General features: G+C 47.8%; 1 protein-coding gene across 3 annotated transcripts in view; it reads right to left on the bottom strand.

Moving 5' to 3' along the window:
- Window positions 1-24054, bottom strand: part of hsd20b2 (hydroxysteroid (20-beta) dehydrogenase 2) — a 39923-nt gene that overhangs the window by 14174 nt on the left and 1695 nt on the right. The window contains exons 1-6 of one of the 3 annotated variants that reach the window (XM_038786792.1): window positions 18809-18944; window positions 17497-17766; window positions 5986-6032; window positions 4835-4910; window positions 2737-2847; window positions 2398-2465 (exon numbers count right to left, since the gene is read on the bottom strand). In XM_038786792.1, coding sequence (XP_038642720.1) covers window positions 2398-2465; window positions 2737-2847; window positions 4835-4910; window positions 5986-6032; window positions 17497-17668 — 474 coding nt within the window. In that variant the 5' untranslated portion in view covers window positions 17669-17766; window positions 18809-18944. Of the gene's footprint in view, window positions 1-2397; window positions 2466-2736; window positions 2848-4834; window positions 4911-5985; window positions 6033-17496; window positions 17767-18808; window positions 19023-24054 lie in introns of those variants that run through there. The other 2 variants (XM_038786793.1, XM_038786794.1) reach the window with 2 other exon arrangements.

Genomic DNA, 24054 nt, shown 5'->3' with positions numbered 1-24054 from the left:
AACAAATCCTGCCAGCTAGGACTGCACTGGGAGTAGAGATGCTGTATAACTTGGGTAAATAAATTCACCTTCATTAACGAGAGCTTCCTTCGGAATTTTTAAAGCTTACTAACAGAGACATTGGCCAATAATCTTCACCTTAAGCTCAGAGGGGGCAGAGCCTGGGCATTCCACACACCAGAAATCACAAGTTCATTATTCCAATGAGGTTGTCCGATGCCCAGTTTAAAAATGGGGTCTGGATATCTCGTGATGATCACGTTTGTGCACACAGTGGGAGGCTGCGCACCATTTTGCCATGTTCTCAAGACCCTACCCCATTTCTTTCTTGGTCCTGGTGGGGCTATAGGAGTATCAAGTTCTGTCTTTAAAAAAAAAAAATTTGAGTACCCAATTATTTTTTTCCCCACAAATTAAGGGGCAACCTAGCGTGGCCAATCCACTTACCTTGCACATCTTTTTGGGTTGTGGGGGAGAACGTGCAAACTCCACACGGACAGTGACCAGGGGCCGGGATCGAACCAAAGTCCACAGCGATGTGAGGCAGCAGTGCTAACCACTGCGCCATCATGCTGCCCGTATCTAATTCGGGATGACCTATTCTCTACTCGTATAGGTTTAAGCAGTTGGTTTTTCCCCTCTCTTTGCGATGTATTATTTGACAACTTTTGAGTTATTTTCTAAAATGTAAAATCTCAATAAATATACTTTTTCTTTAAAAAAAAAGGAACATGCCCTGCTCTTTAAAAAAAAAGCACAAACAGGTGTATGATGCACCATCAATTGGACACGAGACGATGTGATCCAAACAAAAGGCTTTAATGCACAAGGTGTGCCCGGCAGCAGACGTACAGAAGAATGGCCGACTGCCGGGGAACACAGGTTCTTATATCCCGCCTTGTAGGCGGAGCTACCTACCTCAGCCAAATCGGCTGAGAGGCACATGACTTACCCGGGCCAATGGGCAGCGAGTCCTCTGCACCAATAGCAGCTCACCTCTGAGGTACCGTAATCCCCCTAGTCATACTACCACAGTGTAATAGACATGGACCCAGCAAACAGGGGCATTACACCATGCAACACAATGCCGTACTTTGCTGCCAAAGTTCAGTTATATCACTACACATGGCCTGTGCCGATCAATTAGAAGCTAGATGCTTTCTGTGAGCCCTCGGGTCAATTGGAAAGAGCAAACATGACAATCTGTTACACTTCAGGTGTCACGTTAAGAGCAATTAGTTTAAGAGAATTCCTCAACCCGTACACAAGCTGCAAAGCATCAGCTATTTTGCAGTACGTTCTGATCCCTTAATCTAAAGCCTCAGGCCTGGCTAGCGTTGCCAACCCTGGTTGGACGCATTCCTGGAAATTTATCATACAAGATCTCCTGCCATGAACCGGTTCCCGAACACCTGCCCCACCCCTTCCCCCCCCCCACCCAAATGGCTTTTCTGACCCATCCCCAGTTTATTTTTATACAATTAATAGACAAAAGTAAAAGAAATGACAAAAGATATGTTCAGCCTCTCTCTGTTCCCCACCCCCGCTCTAGATTCCTAAAAATCCAGGAGATTATTTTTAATTTCTGGAGACTCCTAGTCAATCCTAGAAGGCTGGTAACCTTAGACCAGCCCCAGGAGAAACATTCCATGCTGTACCAAAGCAGCACAGTAGCATTGTGGATAGCACAATCGCTCACAGCTCCAGGGTCCCAGGTTCGATTCCGGCTTGGGTCACTGTCTGCACATTCTCCCCGTGTGTGCATGGGTTTCCTCCGGGTGCTCCGGTTTCCTCCCACAGTCCAAAGATGTGCAGGTTAGGTGGATTGGCCATGATAAATTGCCCTTAAGTGTCCAAAATTGCCCTTAGTGTTGGGTGGGGTTACTGAGTTATGGGGATAGCGTGGAGGTGTTGACCTTGGGTAGGGGATAGGGTGCTCTTTCCAAGAGCCGGTCCAGACTCGATGGGCCGAATGACCTCCTTCTGCACTGTAAATTCGAAGTAACACTTTCCCCATGTCACATTCTTTGGGAGTCCTCTGATTGACCACAGAAAGTAGTCCTCACAAGGAGGATGAAGTAAAGGAGGCGAGTGAGAGATTAGAGAATCCCTACAGTGCAGGTGGTCATTCGGCCCATCGAGTCTGCACCCTGCCTAGACCCACATCCCCATCCTATCCCTGTAACCTCACCAAATCAAACACAAAGGGGCAACTTTGCGTGGCCAATCCACCCAACCTGCACATCTTTGGACTGTGGGAGGAAACCCACGCAGACACGGGGAGAAGATGCAAACTCCACACAGACAGTGACCAGAATTGAACCCAGGTCCCTGGCGCTGTGAGGCAGCAGTGCTAACCACCTTGCCACCCCTAAAGCAACATGTAATGTACTGCACCTTTTCGACATCCGGGACATCTAGAAGGTAACACGGAAGCTCCTTGTACGACTTCCCAACATTGTTCACTGAAACACGAGAGAGAAAAAAAAAAAAATCATAATTAGAGCAGACCCACGTACAAAATGCCGAGCTCCGTGACCTCTGTCACTTGTTTGTTAGATGCCCCTGTGTTATTGGCACTGTCAATGGTGTGAAGTGAACAAGTTCCGTTTGAATTTACAATCACAATGTATCTATTTAATAAACACTTTATAACACCAGAATTAGATAATGTCCCTTTCTTCAGTCTTTGATTTCTCTTCCATTTCCTGAAAAGTCGGAACGCAATGAAATTACCCAGGATCCCAATGTCCAGATCCTTCAGCGCCACCTCAATCGGCCCGTAGATTTCAGCACCACAAGTAAAGTCAGCCTGAACGATCTTCGTTTGCTTCCCATGTTGCTGTTCTGCAATTATTCAGAAAAGAAGCAAGTTATCGCCCGTTCCACAGCGCCAATAATCTCCCAAGTCACTCCATGTGCCCGCTCACCCAAACACAGCACGAGTTCATTCAGCCTGCCTAGTGTCCAGCCTCACATCCTTCACACCCTAGCTCCACAACACTTTTCCCCTCGCGTATCGGTTCATTTTTCAAAGTTACGATTAAATCTGCTTTCTTCAGGCATGACATTTCAGATTATCGTAACTTTCACTGCCACAGGAAACGGTCTCGCCGTATTTACTCAGAATGTCAGGACTTTGAATATCTGAACATATATTTTTTCCTCGGAGAAGAACAATTCCGGCTTCTCCTGTATCATCACATAAACTGAACTCGTTGCGATTTGGGTAAATCTTCTCTGCACCCACCTGGAAGCCTCAAACCCCCCCCCCCCAAACGAAACGGTCCAGAATCGTCCACTAAACCTCCAACTGAGGCCCAACACAAGGCCAATGTATGATGAGTATTAATTTAAAACACAACAGATGTTTCCCCCAACACACGAATAACATTCCTTAGAGATGAGGAGTGTGGACTGTGAACTGGAGGAACAGATACAGTCAGGTTCGTGTCAAATAGTCCTTTTTCAGAGTGGTTTTGAGAGCCATTTCAAAAATGTAAGCTTTAATGCCAAAGCAAATGTTTTCTTTTCCCACTCGGCATTCCTATCTCTGATGTGGAATCATTATTTCCTGAGGTTTTCGCTGAAGATGCAACGCAAGTGCCTCGCCAAGCCAAACACCATCCTAATTTCAAAATATCTGTTCCAGGGTGAAAATCTTGGGGGCGACTGTAGCAATTCAACAAGTGGCCCCACCGTTACATTCTTAAGGGCAATCAGGGACAGGCAACAAATGCTGGCCTCGTCAGCGACATCACATCCCATGAAAGAAAAACCATAACTCCAAAAACAGTGAGTGGCGGGTGCATGGCATACTCTGAACAAGGTGTGGGCCCAGGAATCTCCCCTCCTCTTCCAAAGGCACTGACCCTCGTGAGAGTGCTTTTCTCATTTGAGAGTGTGCGCAATCGATAGGGAAAGTCATCACAGTTGGGCCAGATCCATCTTTAAGCCGTGCCCATTGGATGGTCAGCAGCTAGACGGAACATGGAGATTTTAAAAAATAATTTAAGGAGTAGCCAAATTTATTTTTTCCAATTAAGGGACAATCCATCTAGCCTGCACATCTTTGGGTTGTGGGGGTGAGACACACAAAGACAGGGGACAATGTGCAAACGCCACACGGACAGTGACCCGGGATCAAATCCAGGCCCCGCAGCGCTGTAGGCAGCAGTGCTAACCAATGCGTCATGCTGCCCAGCATGGCTGAATGTTAACTCTGTAACAGAGCAGAGGCCAATGTAGCCTTTCATTAGTCTTGATCAGCAGATGTAGAAATAACAAATCAACCACCAGCTGCCCCAATAGGATCTATACAGTGGGATCCATTTTACATTGAAGCCCAGCAGACACTGTGCTAAATAACCACCTCTCCCCGGATTCTTACCCATTTCCTGTGCTGTGGCCCAGCAGACACTGTGCTAAATAACCACCTTCCCCGGATTCTTACCCATTTCCTGTGCTGTGGCCCAGCAGACACTGTGCTAAATAACCACCTCTCCCCGGATTCTTACCCATTTCCTGTGCTGTGGCCCAGCAGACACTGTGCTAAATAACCACCTCTCCCCAGATTCTTACCCATTTCCTGTGCTGTGGCCCAGCAGACACTGTGCTAAATAACCACCTCTCCCCAGATTCTTACCCATTTCCTGTGCTGTGGCCCAGCAGACACTGTGCTAAATAACCACCTTCCCCGGATTCTTACCCATTTCCTCTGCTGTGGCCCAGCAGACACTGTGCTAAATAACCACCTTCCCCGGATTCTTACCCATTTCCTCTGCTGTGGCCCAGCAGACACTGTGCTAAATAACCACCTTCCCCGGATTCTTACCTATTTCCTCTGCTGTGGCTCTCAGTTTCTCCAGTGACCGGCTGATTAGCACCACATTGAATCCTCTTCTTGCTAACTGGGAAATCGGGGAAATAAATGCATTAATCCAGTGGCCCACTGGTTGGTAAAGACAACATTGGTCAAGTTGAGCACAGTGGGAAGATTTGGCAGTGATCAGATATCACAACATAATGTCCCAATAGAAGAAAACAAGGAGTTTTTTTTAGTAGTTAGACAGCGGATTCCTCCGCCCTGTGTGACGCTGTGACATATGGATCAGCAAGATCTCAAACACCATCATTACTGAAGTAACCTGGCCAGGATATTGGAGACATCACAGCCGTGCAAAGTATTTTCGCATGACGGCTGCGCAAAGTATTTTCGTAAGTGGCAAAAGGCCAGACTTCCCACCCCCAACCACTGTCCTGGCTCCTCCCCAGCGTGACATCTGAACAATTAAATTGCCTTCTAACACATGTGGAGATAGTAGGGGACCAAACATTTGGTCAAAGAGCTGGATTGCCTCATTAGGAGGAGCAAGGGGAAGAGAGAGGTTTAGAAAGGAAGTTCAGACCTTGAGACCTAAATAGCTGAAGGCTTGGCTGTCAAAAAAAAAATGAGTACAAGAGGCCAGTTGGACGGATGAGAGCGTAAGAGAGAGAGAAAGCAAGAAAGCGCGAGCGAGAGACAACGCCACGGAAAAAGCAAGAGGAGGTGCTAAAGAGAGACAGGGAGGAGGCAAGGCCATGAGGAGGCAGGAACGATGTGTGCTCAAAGTTATGAATTTTAAAATTGGGGCACTGCTGGACCAGAAAGAGGCCAGCGCGTGCTGGAGCATCAGCGAGCATATGTGTAAAGGGACTTAAACGCAAGTTCAGATACAGGCAGCAGAGCTTTGGATGAACACAAGTTAATGGAAGGATTGAGATCTGCCGGAAGACCATCAGAATGGTCGGAAGATGCCAAAAGCACCGATGCAAACATAACTAAGCTCAGCTTTAAAAAAAAAAGCAGTGAATAAAGAACAGGGTAGTGGGATTAAAGCTCTTAAAAAAAAAAGCTTGCACTAGCACAATGGCCTTCTTCTGCGCTCCCAACTGTTCTGTTAACATAGGCAATACCTCAAGGAGTAAGATGGAGATCTGTATTACCTCATTAGCGTAGGCTTTTCCAATCCCAGCTGTCGCACCTGTTACAACTGAAAAATTAACCTGATTAGAGATCCACTATATTGATGTACAATTGCTGAAAAGAGACAGATTGCCCGAGCCTCTCGTCTAGCACTCATCCATTCAAAGGGACCACAACAATTTATACTACAGGAGGAAAAGGATGCTGGTTATTTAGCAAATCGGCCCCGACTGACTGAAGGCGTCGAGATGGAGGAAACACAAAACGACAGGCTCCCCAAACTAGAGCAACATATTCCCATGAATTTCAGTGCCAGGTATCTAGACAGTATGTCCCAACGGTTAGCTGACCGAACTCAAACAATATCCCTCGGGGTTTTGTGACAGGCAGAGTACAAACTGTACCTAAACCAGCCCGCACTTGCAAAACCCAAAGATATGATCCCGCGAAATAGCAGCACGGTTAGCAATCTCGGTGTGATAATAGCCACTCACTAACAACCAGGTCGAGATAATCACGAGCTTTCGACATAGCTCACTTATGTTTGAACGTGGCGACACGCACTAGTGCAGAGACCCGTTCTCTGCAAACAAAAACAACGATCAAGGCATGCACCTTTTTTGAATTACACAGGGGCGTGGGGAGCCTGCATATATTGTCACAGTTTGAAATTTGGCACTCGGCACTCTTATTTGTCCAGATGTGTGCGCAAGATAAAAAGCTTCAGCAGCATCTCGATTTAAATTCTTTACTTCCGAACAACTACGCTCAACCACATTTTTCTATTCAGCTGAATTCCATCTCCCTACTTTCAATGCACTCTTGCGTGATCAGTTTTCTCCCTCATGTTAAAATCAATGCAGTTTCCCCACTCATTTTGTCCCAGGGTGGTGGATGCTCCTCCCCACTCTCCAAGCTTCCCTCTTCTTAAAAACTACAGGCTTTCAAATCCCAAGCTTAGTGTTACCTTTCCATCTGGATTTCCCCCTGTGCACCACCGCCCCAGCACCCCTTCAATGCTACTATCTTGCAAACCTGGTTGCTCAACTTCATTACTCTGCAATATGTTAAAAGACAAAAAGGCCATTTAGAGACAAGCAGTTCTACAGACAAAGTGCTTTAAAAAAAAAGGACACTTCCTTTTCCACACAATCCCAAGAGCCAAGTGTGATCACTGTTGTAATGTAGGAAGAACAGCGGTCACACAAGTACTTCAAGCTCCCAGTAAATGTGCTCATTTGGAATAAATATTGACCACGACAATTTTTCTTTTACTGGTCATCTGGTTGCAGTAACAGTGTCCCCAAATGTGGAGGGGGAAATGAGCCAGATTAAGTTGTACGCCATATCCACTTCACTCCCCAGGAGAGACAGTTTTACCAGTCCCAAGTGTCTTTAAGACAGATACGATTAATAAGGGAATCAGGGGTTCTGGGCAGGCAGCAGGAGAATGGAGATGAGAAAAATATCAGCCGTGATCGAATGTCGGAGCAGACTTGATGGGCCGAATGGCCTAATTCTGCTCCTATGTCTTATGGTCATCGTACAGGTGGTCCTCTACCCTAACCGCAGAGGGATTGATCGTGGGAGCATTAAATTTGCTTTTAGATAGACAAGTCTGCAGTTTTGTCCCACTATTAAACGAGAGATTTCAAATACACTGAAGCGTTTCACAATCAAGGATAAACTCACAGCCAACAAATTACACAAGGCGCAGTCACACACGTTACAGACCATTTGATATCTCCCTTCTTCCAAACTCAAGTAATAATCTTTTTAAACTTTGCTAAATGGTCATAAAAAGATGGCTCATCACAATCTTCAAGGGCAATTAGGAATGGGCAATAAATGCTAGCCAGCGATACTCTCCCAAGAACAAATACAATATATAGTTAAACTGCCTGCACCACACCAACATTTCTCTCCCAACAGGAATTTCTGACTTTCCCCCAATATGCACCATCACTTTACCAACCGGGAGCAATGACAACATTTATCCAGAACCAAAAGATGCCCAGGGTCACCTCGGTATGGCCAGGGAAGCTTCCGCCTGGCCAGGATCAGACTGATCGCTCGTAGCTGCTGTTGCAATTATTACTGGTGCTATTGCATGGATTATAAACCCCATTCTGCGATTCCAGCATCCAATAACCCAGGGAAAGAGTAGAGGTGAGAAGCACAAAACACTTGTGGCAACACTAAAGCAGAAAAACAATTAAAAATTGTAGAATTGGAGATGAAAGAACATAATGCTGGCTAATTCACAATATATCTGATCAGGGTCAAGGCAGTGGAGATGCTTGCCGACAGCAAAACAGTGGCAGGCTATCTCTGAAGAACTCCACAAATCAATAGAAAAGGTCCCATCTCCCGTACGATCCACGCTGGCGAAGATGGAGGGCACATGGCTCGGCGATACAGGGTGTGGAGGCGGCTCTCAAGCAGAGCGATCAGTGTCCCCTTGGGAGGCCGAGATGGCGACGTTGGCCGGTGGACGAGCTGGAGAATTGCTCCAGGAGACAGAACCTTGGAGCTGTTGGAGGGAGCACACCTCAGAGTGACTATTATTTTGATGCTCCAGAGGAGGCTGATGATTTTGTTAGGAAGCATGGGCGGGGGTCTCTTGTACCAGTTTGTATTCTCTTGTGGGAAGAGAGTGTTTTTTCTTTGTTTATTAAAATTGGTTCAGGTTGGGGGCTAGCTCATTGTCCTTACCATGGGCAGGGGCTGCCTTGCAAGCTGAAGAAGTTAATGGAAGGGGTAACTGTGGAACCACTATAATTCACACTGTACATTACTGTGTCCCTGTGGGTTCCATCTATGAGCCGTTGCACGGCTCTGCCCACAGGGGGAGATGAGGAGCATGTACAGGGCTCCGCCCTTAGCTCCGCCCCCAGCAGGGAGTACAAGTGCTGCGGTCCTGTGAGTCCACCCTCAGTCCAGTCGCAGGCAGGCTCAGTTGTAAGCCGATTAAAGCCACAGTTTACTCCAACTAGTGTCTCTGAATGAATTGATGGTCGCATCAGTAACTTAAAAAAGGTGTAGTTTTACATAATAAGCTTTAGGGATTTTACATTTTTTTTGGAGTTAGGGGTTCTTTTGGTTATGAGCATTTATTTGGGGGTGGTGTTGCTGGGAGGGGTAGGGTTTGCTGACAGTAACTACTGCTGATCTGGATGGATGGTTGAGGGGGAGGGGGAGGTTGGTGGCCATCTTGGCTGGCCTCTCTGCCTGCACTAGTTGTTGCATTATCTCGCTCGGTGGAAATGGCTCTCAGGGTGTGGAAGTCCCTAATTCGGTTGGTCACATGGAATGAAAGTTGAACGGCCCAGTAAAATGGTCGAGGATATTTGCTCACCTTTAGACTTCAGAGTGCCAATGCGGTGTTTCTGTAGGAGACCCATTCGCAGGTCAGGCACCAAACAATATTACAGAAGGATTGGAGAGGAAAGGCATCCTACTCTAGTTGCGATGGTAGGGCCGGGGGGGGGTTGGAGAAAGGGGTGAAAGGGTTGCTTTTTTTGGCTGTCAATGTCCTGGAGGACCCGAATGGAAGGCATGTGATTATAAGTGGGTCTTTGGCAGGCACCTTGGTGGTCCTAGTTAATGTGTATGTTCCAAATTGTGGTGGGTTGTTGTCTCCTTTCTGGGGTGAAGAGGACACGGTACTCGGCAATTCTCTCAAATCATGCTCCGCATTTGAGGATTTGCTATTAGAGCCGGGTTCTTCTCAACTCCCGCCGGAGATGTTGGCAGGTAGGCTTTCCGTCTTCTTGAAGGAGGTGGGGATCTCGGAGTGGAGGAGTGAAGTGTTGTGAAGATATCTGCGAATACACTCGCCAGCTGGTCTTCGCAGGCTCCGAGTGCTCGCCCAGGGCTCCGTTGCTTTCAAGAAACCTCGGAGGCTGTAATACTGGGTATGGGTGCGTCCAGGGATATTGGGGCAGGTGGCACTGATGCATTGGTTGACTGCTCAAAGCAGGCATAGAACTTGTTCAGATCATCGGGTAGGGATGCTCCAGCCCCAGATATTCTGCCTGGCCTTGCTTTCAAGCCTGTGAACTTTGTGGGCCCTGTTCTTGTGGGTTAGTGTCACTGGCCTGGGACTAGTTTGATGCGGTGTTGTCTTTTTGTATCCCTGATGACTTTCCGTATGTTGTACCGGGATTTCTTATATTAGGTCAGGGTCGTTCAACTTGAACGCCTCCGTCTGGAACGTCAGCAGGGAGTGAACCCTTTGGTTGAGCCAGGGTTTTTTGGGGAATACCCATATGGTCTTCTTTGGTACACATTCTTACTGATGAAGCCCGTGACGGTGGTTGCATACTCGTCCAGGTTAGCTGCTGCGGCCTCAAATATGCACCAGTCCACAGTCTCCAAGCAGTCGTGGAGGACGTCCTCAGATTCCTCGGACCAGCACTGCACAGTTTTCTTGACTGGCTCAGCACGCTCGAGTTGCTGTTTGTAAGCTGGAAGTAGGAGTACCAACTTGTGGTTGGATTTGCCAAATGGTGGTCGGGGAATGGAGCGGTAGGCACTGTGGTGGTATAACTAGGAGGTTTACGGTACCTATCTGCCATTGGTGCAGAGCACTCACTGCCCATTGGCTCAGGTCAGTCATGTGCCTCTTTGCTGATTGGTTGAGGCTAGTCATGTGACTGCGCCTCTCTGCTGATTGGTTGAGGCTAGTCATGTGACCGCTCACCCATTGGCCGAGAGGCAAGTAGTCCCGCCTACGAGGCGGGGTATAAGAACCCGTAGGACCCGGCAGTCGGCCTTTCTCTGCGAGTCGACTGCCGGGCACACAACTAGTTGATTAAAACCTGATATATGGAAATTCTTCACGACTCGAGTCCAATTGATGGTACATCAGGCACCTTTGATGCTCATGTCGCAGTGTTCCAGGGTGTTTACACATCTGGTGGGGCAGGAGATATATTGGAGTTAGGGTAAGACCTTCTGAAGTTGGCCTGGTTGAAGTCTCCAGCCACGATTTCTCATAGAATTTACAGTGCAGAAGGAGGCCATTCGGCCCATCGAGTCTGCACCGGCTCTTGGAAAGAGCACTCTACCCAGGTCCACACCTCCACCCTATCCCCATAACCCAGTAACCCCATCTAACACTAAGGGCAATTTTGGACACTAAGGGCAATTTAGCATGGCCAGTCCACCTAATGTGCATATCTTTTTTTTTTAAATAAATGTATTTTATGCCAAACTTCTCGGGGAGCAAACTCCAATGCATTTTCCCCTTTTTCACCCCCCCCCCCCCCCCCCCCCCCCCCCCGGCGACGAAGCCCTCAAACACGGCCATTAACATCCCCCAGCTTGAAGCCCTCCGCTGAACCCCTTAATTCAAACTGGATCTTTTCCAGCCAAACAAAGCCACATAAAATCCTCAGCCAGGCCGCCACCCCCAGTGGCGTTACTGACCATCATTCCACCAGAATTCTTCACCGGACAATCAGAGAGAAGGCCACAACGTCGGCCCTCCATCACTCCAGCCTGCCCATATTCATCAGCAAAGAGTCTGGCTCAACCTCCTCCCCCACTATCCTCGTTAGCGCCGTGAACACTCCTGCCTAGAATCTCTCCCAACTTTTCCCACCAGAATGTACATGCCTGATTCACTGGTCCACCTCCACACCCATCCGCTACCCCCTGGAAGAACCCACTCATTCTTACCAGAGTCATATGTACCCTGTGCACCACTTTGAACTCCCAGCTCATCCTTGCACAAAGTCACATTTACTCTTCGTAGTGCCTCACTCCATACTTCCAGTGTATCTCCCCTTCCAGCTCCTCAATCTTCACCACCTGCTCACCTCCCTGCTCTCCCAGCCACCTGTACATGTCTCCGATCCTGCCCTGACCTTCCACATCTGGAAGCAGCTGTCGCTCAAACAGGGTTACCTCAGCAACTTGGGATACTAAAGCAATGGCGGTTTTTGCACCCTTCTATCCCGAAATGTCTCCTCAGCTGGTTCCAGACCTTTACTGTGGACTGCACCACCGGGCTCTCCACATATTTCCTTGGCACCATTGGCAATGCCGCCATCACCGTAGACCTCAAGCTGGACCTCTTCTCCATCCTAACCCATTCCTCCTTCCCACCACCGCCTCACCTTCTCCGTGTTCACTGCCCAGTCTCCTTCCGACCACCGCCTCACCTTGACCACGTTCGCCACCTAGTAATAACCTAGCAGGTTCGGCAATACCAACCCTCCCTTCTGCCCATCTCTGTAATAAAAAGTCTTCTTAACCCATGGCACCTTCCCTGCCCATACAAAGTCTGAGATAACCATATCCGGTTTTTGAAAGAAGGCCTTCGATACAAAGATCAGAAATGTCCAGAAGATGAACAGGAACCTCGGCAGAATGTTCATCTTCACCACTTGGACCCTCCCTGCCAGAGTCAAGTGTAGTGTGCCCCACCTCTTCAGATCCTTCCTAACACCGCTTTGCTAGGTTCCATTTATGTAGCATCGCCCATTCCTTCGCCACCCGAATCCCCAGGTAACTAAAAATCGGTCTCTGGCCACCTGAACAATTCCCCTAGACTGGCTCGCTGACCCAACTCATTCACTGAGAACACTGCATCTTTCCTACATTTGCTTGTATCCCGAGAATGCCCCAAATTTCCCCAACAGGCCCATGATCCTCTCCATGCTCTTCAGCTGGCCCTCAGTTCTCCCGCAGTTTGTGCTCCTTCATAAAGTCACTGGCCGCTTCCCGGCCTTCATAAGACATCCATAATGTCGCTGGGTAGAGCACTCCAAGCCTGATCTGCCATTGATACATCACCGCCTTGGCCCTGTTGAACCCCGCACACTGTTTTGCCAATTCAACATCAGTGTCCTGGTATATTTCAGACCCTACTCCCCCCTCGTCCTAGATTTCCCCACAAAAGGGGAACATTTAGTCTACGTTTACTTTATCAATCCCTCTTAGTATTTTATTTACCTCAATCAGATCCTTCTAAACTTCAGCGAGCAGAAGTCCACAATTGCTCGCCATAGGTCAACCCTATCATCCCCTGGAATCAATCTGGAGAACCTCCTCTGAACAGCCTCCAATGCCACCATAGCCTTCCTCAAATAAGGAGACCAAAACTGGACACAATACTCCAGACGTGGTCTCACCAACACCCTATCCAATCGCAACACCTCTCCAGACTCCAGACCTTTTGCAATAAATGCTAAAATTCCATTATCTTTATTATTATGTGCTATATCTGCACATTGACTTACTGAGATTCATGAACAAAGACACCCAGATCCCTCTGCCCAGACGCGTTTTGAATCTGCTTGCCATTTAGCTAACAATTTGTCTTTCTAATTTTTCGGCCAAAATAGATAACCTCACACTTATCCAATTAAACTCCAACTGCCACATTTTGGCCGATTCTGCTCGCAGTCATATTCAAATCCAGGGTCTGACCGGCTTTTTTAAAAAATGACCCAGGAGCAGATTTCCTTTCCCCTAAAAATCGATAGTCTTCCTGCCTGGGAGCAGCTGCACCATGTGTTCTGGGCTGAAGAGGGATTCAGCAGCAAGCAACAGGACTGGACAATTTTAAATAGTTTGTTTCGTAATAAGGAAGAGAGAGGACCAAGGACACAAAGATCCCAGGATCTCATTCTGCTGGAGAGAGTGGCTCAGGAGAATCCAAAAGCAGGACAAAGCAGTGCTGATGTGAGCTCCAGGACCTCTGGTGAACAGTCCATTAAGAAGCAGAGAACAGAAACAAAGCAATATAAAGATGAATTTTATTTTCTGGTATGGCTTTGTTAATTGTGCCAATGCAAATTAGATGTGACGCCCACGTGTGTTAGAGAAGTCCTGGCAAACTAAGTTTTAAAAATCTTCAAAAGCTCAAAGGCATTTGAAGACAAGCTCAAGGACAAACCTTTTTGATTTTTTCAATGGATGCAGTGGGAACTTAAATCATCAGTCCTTAGCAGAAATGTAACATTGAATGACAAAGCCAGGGAGATCATGAGGACCAAGCAGGCACACCCATCACATTAAAGGTAAGCAGAAATGGTGGGTCGCGAAGTTCAGGCAGTGTGGGTCATGAAGGTCGGATGGCGTGGGTCACGAAGGATCGCAAGTTGGTAAATACGAGTCCCAGGCCAAAAACATGGTCCTAGCCGATCTATATCCATCTGTAAACTCGTTGCACCCAAGCGAGAGCACAAAGCAGCCAGCGAATTCCAGGAGACCAGCAGCGAGCCTCCGCACCTCACAAGATTCACCAGAGTCCCACGAGATGGAGTTGGAACTTGGCGGGAGTGAATGATACAAACCTACTTACGATCTACTTGCCCGGGATCCACAGGCCTCCCCAGGGAGCTCAGCCGAGCACCAATCGTGGACCAGGCGGATTTGCACCGGGGGAGGGGGGTTCTCCCAGGTCATTGAAGACCCCTGGGTGGTCAAGGCAAGTGCAGGGCAGCACACTGGCCCTCCCCTGGAATGTGGGCAATCCAGCCCTGCCACCCTAGCACTGCCAAGCTGCCCGGATGACACTGCCTGGGTGCTAAGGTGGCACTGCCAAGGGTCAGGAGGCCATGCCCATGAAAGTAGGTTGGGCGGGGGGGGCTTTAAGGGCGGGGGAGTGCAGGGCAGGTAAGTAGGGGCCTCTGGGATGTTGGAGGGGTGATGGGGGTGTTGTAAGGGGCCCCCCCAGTGACTCCATAGCAGGCTGTAGGGGGTAGTGTCCATGTGTGTGGGGGGGTGTAAGTCTCAGAGTTCAGCTCCCCAGTGTTAAAAAAAATTCTAAGTGTGGGCTAAACCGGTGAGAAACTCCCCAGGGCCCAAAAAAGTGACTAGTGTCATTCTCTAACAGTGGGGAACTCCCTGAAAAACCCTCCACAAAGAATTTGGGGGGCGGGGAGAATCACACCCTTTATCTCCTCTTCACTGATCACCACAAATTTTACCATGTTACACTCTGTCCCTGCCCGCAGATCATTTATATAGGATTGTACCTGTCCCTGCCCGCAGATCATTTATATAGGATTGTACCTGGATTGAGCTTTGTCTTGCCAAATGTTCAGTCATCTCCTCCTTAAATGATTGATTCCAGCAACTTCCCCTCCACAGAGGTCAAGCTAACCGGTGTATATTTCCTACTTTTGAACAGGGGTGTCACATTAGCGTGCTTCCAATCCACCAAGCCCTTTCCAGAATCCAGGGAATTTTGAAATATTAACCAATGCAGCCACCATCTCTGCTGCCACCTCCCTCAATACCCTAGGGTGCAGACCATCAGGTCCTGGAGATTTGCCTTTAATCCCCATTTGTTTATTCAATAGCGTCTCCCTCGGTGATTTTTATTGCACCACGTTCCTCTGCATTAACTGCAGTTTTTGGAACAATATTATCCAATACACTGAAGACAGAGGCAAAATATTGGTTCAGTGCCTCCACCATCTCGGTGTTCCCCATTATTCCCTCAGCAGTATCGTCCTCGAAAGGGCCATTTACTTTAGCTATTCTTTTTATATACTGATAGAAGACTTCCCGTGTACTTGCTGATTATAGTTCATAATGTGAGAATTTATCCGATTACTCCGTTAAACAATAGAACTTTGACCATGTACACAGCCGATCATTGATCCGATTACTCCGTTAAGCAATAGAACTTTGACCATGTGCACAGCCAATCATTTATCCGATTACTCCGTTAAGCAATAGAACTTTGACCATGTACACAGCCGATCACGTGTTCTGACACCGCCCCTCTTCAACAACCTGTAGAATTTAAGTTTCACTCCTGAAGGTGTGGTTTCAGTACTTTCTCCCTTCTAGACACCAGTGACACAGTGTCAGAGGCACAGATCATGATTCTCTTTTCTCCCAAAACACACAATTTCCAACAGACGTTCACAGGAGGTTTAACGCATTTCCACCCCTTCCCCATTCTCACTCCCCCCCCCCCCCCCACCCCCAGCTCAAAAGGCATTAGGACCTGAAGGGAAGGGGGACTTGGAATTCTGTGGCATCATGCATGGCGTCAGGACACCCCAAAGCAGTTAACACCCAATGATGTGGTGAAATGCTGCCTCCATTGCAGAGGCAACACGATTGTCAATTTGCACACAATCCCGATGGATTGGAAACACGCTAACTCAAAAAAAAAGGAGGGGGCAAAAAGTAGGAAACTAGAGACTGGTTAGCTTGACCTCTTGTGGAGGGGGAAGTTGTTGGAATCAATCATTAAGGAGGGGGATGACTGAACATATGGAAAGACAAAGCTCAATCCACCAATGTCAGCATGATTTTAAGAGAAGTCATGCTTGACAAACTTGGCTGAGTTCTTGGAGGTCGTAACCAGCAAGGTGGATAATGGCAAACCTGTGGATGTGGTATATCTAGATTTCCAGAAGACATTTGACAAGGTGCCGCATAAAAGACTGACCCAGAAGAGGAGATTGAAGGGGATTAGGGGTAGAGCATGAGATTGGCTGACTGACAGAAAACACACAGTAAAATTCCAGAATGAGACAAGGACCAGATAATCTGTCGAGTGATAACGTTGTCCAGGACACGGGGGGGGGGCCTTTTTCTTCAGATTAAGTCATATGAATGTAGGACTGACATGTCAATCACTTTTTAAAAGGATGCCCAATTAGCTCCAAGGGGCAGGACTCGGCTCCACCCAGTACACAACCCCGTAAAGAGATTTGACTTGGGAACCTTGCAGAACCTGATCTGACGATGCAGCTTTTTACAGCAGACTCTTTGCAGAATGGCATCCTGATCAGGTTCTGCAAGCATCGTCAGATCAGGTTCTGCAAGGTTCCCAAGTCAAATCTCTTTACGGGGTTGTGTACTGGGTGGAGCCGAGTCCTGCCCCTTGGAGCTAATTGGGCATCCTTGTGATTGACATGTCAGTCCTACATTCATATGACTTAATCTGAAGAAAATGGGGGGTTCCCCCCCCCCCCCCATTTTTCTTCAGATTAAGTCATGCAATATTTAACAAGAAAAAAAAAGGATCTCAGGTTTAACATCACCACTCATACAGTACTGCACTCAAGGTAAAATCACCATATCCCAGGCTGCTTTCCCCTGAAGGGGGAGATTGGTAACTTATCCTGAAGATTACCACACCTCAGGCGAGGGGAAAGGTTGAGAAGATGGGGTTTCATGAATAACCTGCACAGCACTGTGAGTGTCAGTATAGATTTGAAATAAGGCTTTAATCCATAGCCCTCAAGAACCACGGCAGACGACAGTGCAGTGATCCCTGGGCTGAGATCTGGAGGGATATCAGCCAGTGCTTCCCATTCGGATCTCTAAACAGAAACGCTTCTCTGGCGATGCACACGTTTGTGGTGGGGAGGGGGTTATCAGGAAGCTCTGGATCAGCCCTTGTTACGATGGAAATAGACCAGACTTTACAAGTTTGATCTGTGCACAAGTCGGTGGAAGTGACAGCAGCCATGAGCAGGCAACCCAGAAAAAGAAACAGCGAAAGGAGACGCAGGAAAACCAGAGCAGAAAACAAACCACAAGCTTACCGGCCCATTCCCCGTAGGAAGTCAGGTTTTTCCTCCAAACTTTAGCCAGGACATAAGTCCTAACACCAACCGCGAGCTCCCAACTGTACTTAACAAGGTAGTAGAGGCATGTCACCGTGCCAATCAGTGCCAGGATGCCATTCTGCAAAGAGTCTGCTGTAAAAAGCTGCATCGTCAGATCAGGTTCTGCAAGGTTCCCAAGTCAAATCTCTTTACGGGGTTGTGTACTGGGTGGAGCCGAGTCCTGCCCCTTGGAGCTAATTGGGCATCCTTTTAAAAAGTGATTGACATGTCAGTCCTACATTCATATTTACTTAAAACTAACATGTTCAAACATGACATGAATTGCACGTTTCTCTGTATATTCCACACAACCTCAACTCCCCAATCCCTTAGAACTGAAATTTATTTGAACCAAGTCATATGTCCAATGAACTGCAAAATTTGCATTCAAATTACTATACCCATTTGTTTCTATGCTAATCTGAAAAGAAAATATCAAAGTTCATATTCATTTAACCTAACAAACCAGCTCCAAGGACTGGATGGTACTGATCTCCAGAGTCCAAGAGTTGCTGATCCAATTGATAACAGATTAAGCTCATGCAATGTGCACTAGTTCATTGATGGTAGCTACTGCTCGATGAACAGCTTGCTCACCCCTCGTTGCTAACCCCGCTACAGAGGCTCCAGCATTAAGTCTGGATTGCCAGCCCCGGTGTGAAAGGCACCATAGAAATGCAAGACATTCTTTACAAAAGCTTTCCGCAATCAGTGGATGCCACAGCAAACATTTTGATAGCAGCAGGGTAGCAGGGGCAGCATGGTAGCATGGTGGTTAGCATAAATGCTTCACAGCTCCAGGGTCCCAGGTTCGATTCCCGGCTGGGTCACTGTCTGTGCGGAGTCTGCACGTCCTCCCCCTGTGTGCGTGGGTTTCCTCCGGGTGCTCCGGTTTCCTCCCACAGTCCAAAGATGTGCGGGTTAGGTGGATTGGCTGTGCTAAATTTCCCGTAGTGTCCTAATAAAAGTAAGGTTTGGGGGAGTTGTTGGGTTACGGGTATAGGGTGGATACGTGGGTTTGAGTAGGGGGATCATTGCTCGGCACAACATCGAGGGCCGAAGGGCCTGTTCTGTGCTGTTCTATGATAGGCACAACCGTGACAATTAAAAAAACATCAGTGAAGCAGGAGACAATAAAGTATCGAGGATAGACCTGCAGTTTCAAGGTGAGCTAGTGAGACAGCGACAAGTTCATAACACAGAAAATAATCGACAGCAATACCTGACCAGAAAACAAACCACAACTTACCAGCCCATTCCCCATAAGACACCAAGTTTATCCTCCAAAATCTGGCCAGGACATAAGTCCTGATGCCACTCAGGAGCTCCCAAATGTACTTAACAAAGTAGTAGAGGCATGTCACTGCGCCAATCAGTGCCAGAACACCATTCTGCTCAATGTCTTCAAATAGCAGCATTGTTCTGTAAGGTTTAATGGTCACAGTCTTCTCTGGTTCTTTTTGTACTGGAGTGAGCCCTGCCTCTTTCACTTCAGCTAATTGGACATCTCAAAGTGATTGGCATGTCAGTTCTGCTTTCCTTCCCTTCACTCACTGATTACGTCAGCTCTGAGATAAAAGCCACTAAATTTGGATCATAGATTTCTCCACACTTCCTAAACAGCAGCACCTTCCAATTAAATATACTTGAACTAAGGCCCTGTGAACTACATTTATAGTCAATCTCAATGTTTAATTGTCTGACTGCTTCACTAATGTGTTTTCAGTTGGTTCAACTGTGGAAGTGTTTAAAGCTTGAAGTGGTGCAAATTCAGTTGATGTAACTGAAGAGAGTCAAAGATAATAGACTCACTCACGTTACTTCTGGTAACGCAAGCAATGCGTTAACTTCTATAACGAGGTCAGCTATAGCACTACATGTACACTACACTGTACACTACACTGATATTTCTAAAGCTGACAATCCCTCTCCAATTGAATCTTTAAGTTGGCACTAGATTACTCCAATGTCATCAACACAAATTGTAAAAAGCCTAAAGTACCCTCTCTGTAGGGGGGGGAGACCCAACTGATTAACACCCAAATCATACAAAAGACATGAATCAGCTTAATAATGGTTTGTCAGGACTGTGCTGCAGAATAGTACCCATCCCAACCCTCAATGGTCGCCCCACCCCTTCCTCTAGAGGCCTTCTTTGGAAACTACCCCCTCCTTAACTTAAAGTGATTAGGTTAGTCAATCAGTCTGGTAAATCAGCAATTCATTGGTGAGGGGGCTATGCAGGGTAAAGTCACTTGGAGCTTAATTGTTTTTCCAGCTGCCAAACAGAACCGAAAATAAAAAGTCTGTCCTTTTATGAAGGGAAATGTTTGTGGCCATGATTCAAGTTACGTGCTGCATCACCTCTTATTCCTGTGTTAATGAGCTGCTGATTCATTCTTCACTCTGCCTAATGGATGTCACTGTTACAATCTGAGTTAGATGTTTCAGTGGAAGTCTCGTTGTTAAAACACAAGCTAGAGACTGACACACTGGTGCAATACTTTGGGAGTGTGTGGCTGCACAGTTAGGAGGTGTCCTCCTGTGTTTGAAACATTTTAAACAAGCCCGATACACAGAATGTGAAACGGCCCTTGGCCCTTATTTCAAGTGTGAGAAACAGCTCAGGGAGAGGCGGCAATGGAGAGTTCAGACAGTGGGAAAAGGGAGATTCAGAGAGAGAAACAGTGCAGAGCGAGGCAGACACAGAGTTAAACAGTGGGAAAAGGGAGATTCAGAGAGAAACAGCGCAGAGCGAGGCAGACACAGAGTTAAACAGTGGGAAAAGGGAGATTCAGAGAGAAACAGTGCAGAGCGAGGCAGACACAGAGTTAAACAGTGGGAAAGGGGAGATTCAGAGAAACAGCGCAGAGAGAGGCAGACACAGAGTTAAACAGTGGGGAAAGGGCGATTCAGAGAGAGAAACAATGCAGAGAGAGGCAGACACAGAGTTAAACAGTGGGAAAAGGGAGATTCAGAGAGAGAAACAGTGCAGAGAGAGGCAAACACAGAGTTAAACTGGGAAAAGGGAGATTCAGAGAGAGAAACAGCGCAGAGAAAACCATGCGCAGAGAGTTAAAACAGCAGGGGAAGATGCGCAGGTTAGTGATGAGGCTGATAGTTACCAGAAAATAAAAGGAAGGGTCCGAACCCGTGAACATCGTATGGCACCAAGGAATCAGACCAGAGCTGGGAAGTTTGACAATAGAATAAACTTAAAGGCTTGTATCTGAATGCACAAGACATTCAGAAAAAAATAATGAGTTAACAGCACAAATAGAGACAAAAGGGGTTGAGTTGGCGACGATTACTGTGACTTGGTTACAAAGAGACCAGTTCTGGGAGTTGAAGATCCAAGGCTGCTCAGTATTTTGGAAGGCTAGGCAGGAAGGAAAAGGAGGTGGTGTAGCTTTGCGAGTACAGGAAGGGATCAGCGCTGTAGTGTGAAATGATATGGGCAGCACTGGAGATCAACACGTGGAATCAGCCGGGGAAGAAATAGCAACGGAAAAACTCCCTGGTGGGAGTAATCCAAAGGTCCTCAAACAGTAGCTCCGCAGTGGGGCACAATATCAACCAGGAATACTGGGCGCTTGTAAGAAAGGTACGGCAATAATCTTTGTTTTAAATTTAAAGTACCCAATTCATTTTTTTCCAATTAAGGGGCAATTTATCGTGGCCAATCCACCTACGATAGAATTTCAAATTCAGTTTGAGGACGAGAAAGTGGAGTCCCACACTCATGTTCTGGATGTTCTTCAACAAAGGTAATTACATAGGCATGAGGACAGATTTGGCTCTAGTGGACTGGGCAGGAAGACTGAAAGGTAGGTTCTGTATATTCAATGAGACTTTGAGTTGATGAGCAGTGCCTGATGTTTAAGGAGATATTCAATTCTTCCCAACAAAAATATATTCCAGAAAGGACGAAAGATTGTAAGACAGGGAAAAAGCATCCAAAGATGTGCAGGTTAGGTGAACTGGCCTTGTCAAATTGTCCAACAGTTAGGTGGAGTTACCAGGATTGGGCGGAGGGACTGGGTAACCTAGGTAGGTTGCTATGGTGTCCTTGCCCAGTGGGCCCTGGAGAGGGAGCATGTGGTGTCCTTGTCCAATGGGCCCTGGAGAGGGAGCATGTGGTGTCCTTGCCCAGTGGGCCCTGGAGAGGGAGCATGTGGTGTCCTTGTCCAGTGGGCCCTGGAGAGGGAGCATGTGGTGTCCTTGCCCAGTGGGCCCTGGAGAGGGAGCATGTGGTTTCCTTGCCCAGTGGGCCCTGGAGCGGGAGCATGTGGTGTCCTTGCCCAGTGGGCCCTGGAGAGGGAGCATGTGGTGTCCTTGTCCAGTGGGCCCTGGAGAGGGAGCATGTGGTGTCCTTGCCCAGTGGGCCCTGGAGAGGGAGCATGTGGTGTCCTTGCCCAGTGGGCCCTGGAGAGGGAGTATGTGGTGTCCTTGCCCAGTGGGCCCTGGAGAGGGAGCATGTGGTGTCCTTGCCCAGTGGGCCCTGGAGAGGGAACATGTGGTGTCCTTGCCCAGTGGGCCCTGGAGAGGGAGCATGTGGTGTCCTTGCCCAGTGGGCCCTGGAGAGGGAGTATGTGGTGTCCTTGCCCAGTGGGCCCTGGAGAGGGAGCATGTGATTTCCTTGCCCAGTGGGCCCTGGAGAGGGAGCATGTGGTGTCCTTGCCCAGTGGGCCCTGGAGAGGGAACATGTGGTTTCCTTGTCCAATGGGCCCTGGAGAGGGAGCATGTGGTGTCCTTGCCCAGTGGGCCCTGGAGAGGGAACATGTGGTTTCCTTGTCCAATGGGCCCTGGAGAGGGAGCATGTGGTGTCCTTGCCCAGTGGGCCCTGGAGAGGAAGCATGTGGTGTCCTTGCCCAGTGGGCCCTGGAGAGGGAGCATGTGGTGTCCTTGTCCAATGGGCCCTGGAGAGGGAGTATGTGGTGTCCTTGCCCAGTGGGCCCTGGAGAGGGAGCATGTGGTGTCCTTGCCCAGTGGGCCCTGGAGAGGGAACATGTGGTTTCCTTGTCCAATGGGCCCTGGAGAGGGAGCATGTGGTGTCCTTGCCCAGTGGGCCCTGGAGAGGGAACATGTGGTTTCCTTGTCCAATGGGCCCTGGAGAGGGAGCATGTGGTATCCTTGTCCAGTGGGCCCTGGAGAGGGAGCATGTGGTTTCCTTGCCCAGTGGGCCCTGGAGAGGGAACATGTGGTGTCCTTGTCCAATGGGCCCTGGAGAGGGAGCATGTGGTTTCCTTGCCTAGTGGGCCCTGCAGAGTCTGGGGGGTTTTGTGGACCCTTTAAATCACATTTTGGTATGATGGTTTAAGTTTCATTTGCTCTTTGTTTATAAGGGGCTTCCCCTTTTATTTTGTCCCTAAGTTTGTGTAATTTAGTTTACTTATTTTCCATTAAAATAGTTGAATTCAGACAAGTCCCCAGGGCCTGGTGGCCTACATCCTAGGGTCTTAAAGGAAGCGGCAGTGGATCCATTGGTTATTGTAAGCGTCCTTCCTGTTGAATCCCTTATTTCTCTTTTATTTTTGTTGTTATCATTTTGATCCATGGATGCTTAATGGACATAACCTTTAAGCTGAGCAGGGGAAGAAGGGAATTCAAAAGTTACAACATTGTACACTCTGCTAGCTTTGTAAAACAGAACTGAGACTTTGTGGCACCCAGTGTGCCATGGGGGGCACTTGGTTCAATTGATTGGTTGGTGGCCAACAAATCAGTGGGCCAAATTTGGTAGATGGAGTTTAACGTGGAGACGAGTGAGGTTATCCATTTTGGTCGGAAAAAAAGAAAGGCAACTTATCTAAAGGGGAGAAAAACTTCAAGACTGCCTCGGTGCAGAGGGACCTGTGTGCCCTGAATCACAGAAAACTAGTATGCGGGTACAGTAGGTAACAGGGAAGACAAATGGAATTTTGGCATTTATTGCTAAAGGAATAGGGTATAAAAGTAGAGAGGTGTTGCTGCAACTGTCCACGGTCTTGGTGAGACCGCACCTGGAGGACGGTGTACAGTTTGCATCCCCTATTGGAGGAGGGATGTAGTTCCATTGCAGGCAGTTCGGTTCAATAGATTGAGTCCAGACATGAGGGGTTTATCTTATGAAGAGAGATTGAGCAGTTTAGACCTAGAACGAGACGAGAACTAATTGAGGTATAGATTGACAAAGTGGACATAGAGCGGATGCTTCCTCTTGAGGGCCAATCCAAAACAAGATGTTATTGTTTTAAGATAATGGGTAGTAGATTTTTAACAAAAATAAGGAGAAATTACTTCTCTCTAAGGCTGTGAATCTGTGGAATTCACTACCCCAGAGTGCGGTGGATGCTGGGACAATGAGTAAATTTATGGAGGAGAGTCAGATTTTTAATTAGTCATGGGTTGAAGGGTTAAAGAGAACAGGCAGGAAAGTGGAGCTGAGGCCGTGATGAGATCAGCCATGATTGTATTGAATGGCGGAGCGGACTCAAGGGTTTTGGGCTCTGTTAT

The sequence above is a fragment of the Scyliorhinus canicula genome, chromosome 29, assembly GCF_902713615.1.
Source record: "Scyliorhinus canicula chromosome 29, sScyCan1.1, whole genome shotgun sequence".
Lineage (NCBI taxonomy): Eukaryota > Metazoa > Chordata > Chondrichthyes > Carcharhiniformes > Scyliorhinidae > Scyliorhinus > Scyliorhinus canicula.
The sequence above is the reverse complement of the archived record's forward strand: the minus strand, read 5'-3'. Positions and strand labels throughout refer to the sequence as shown.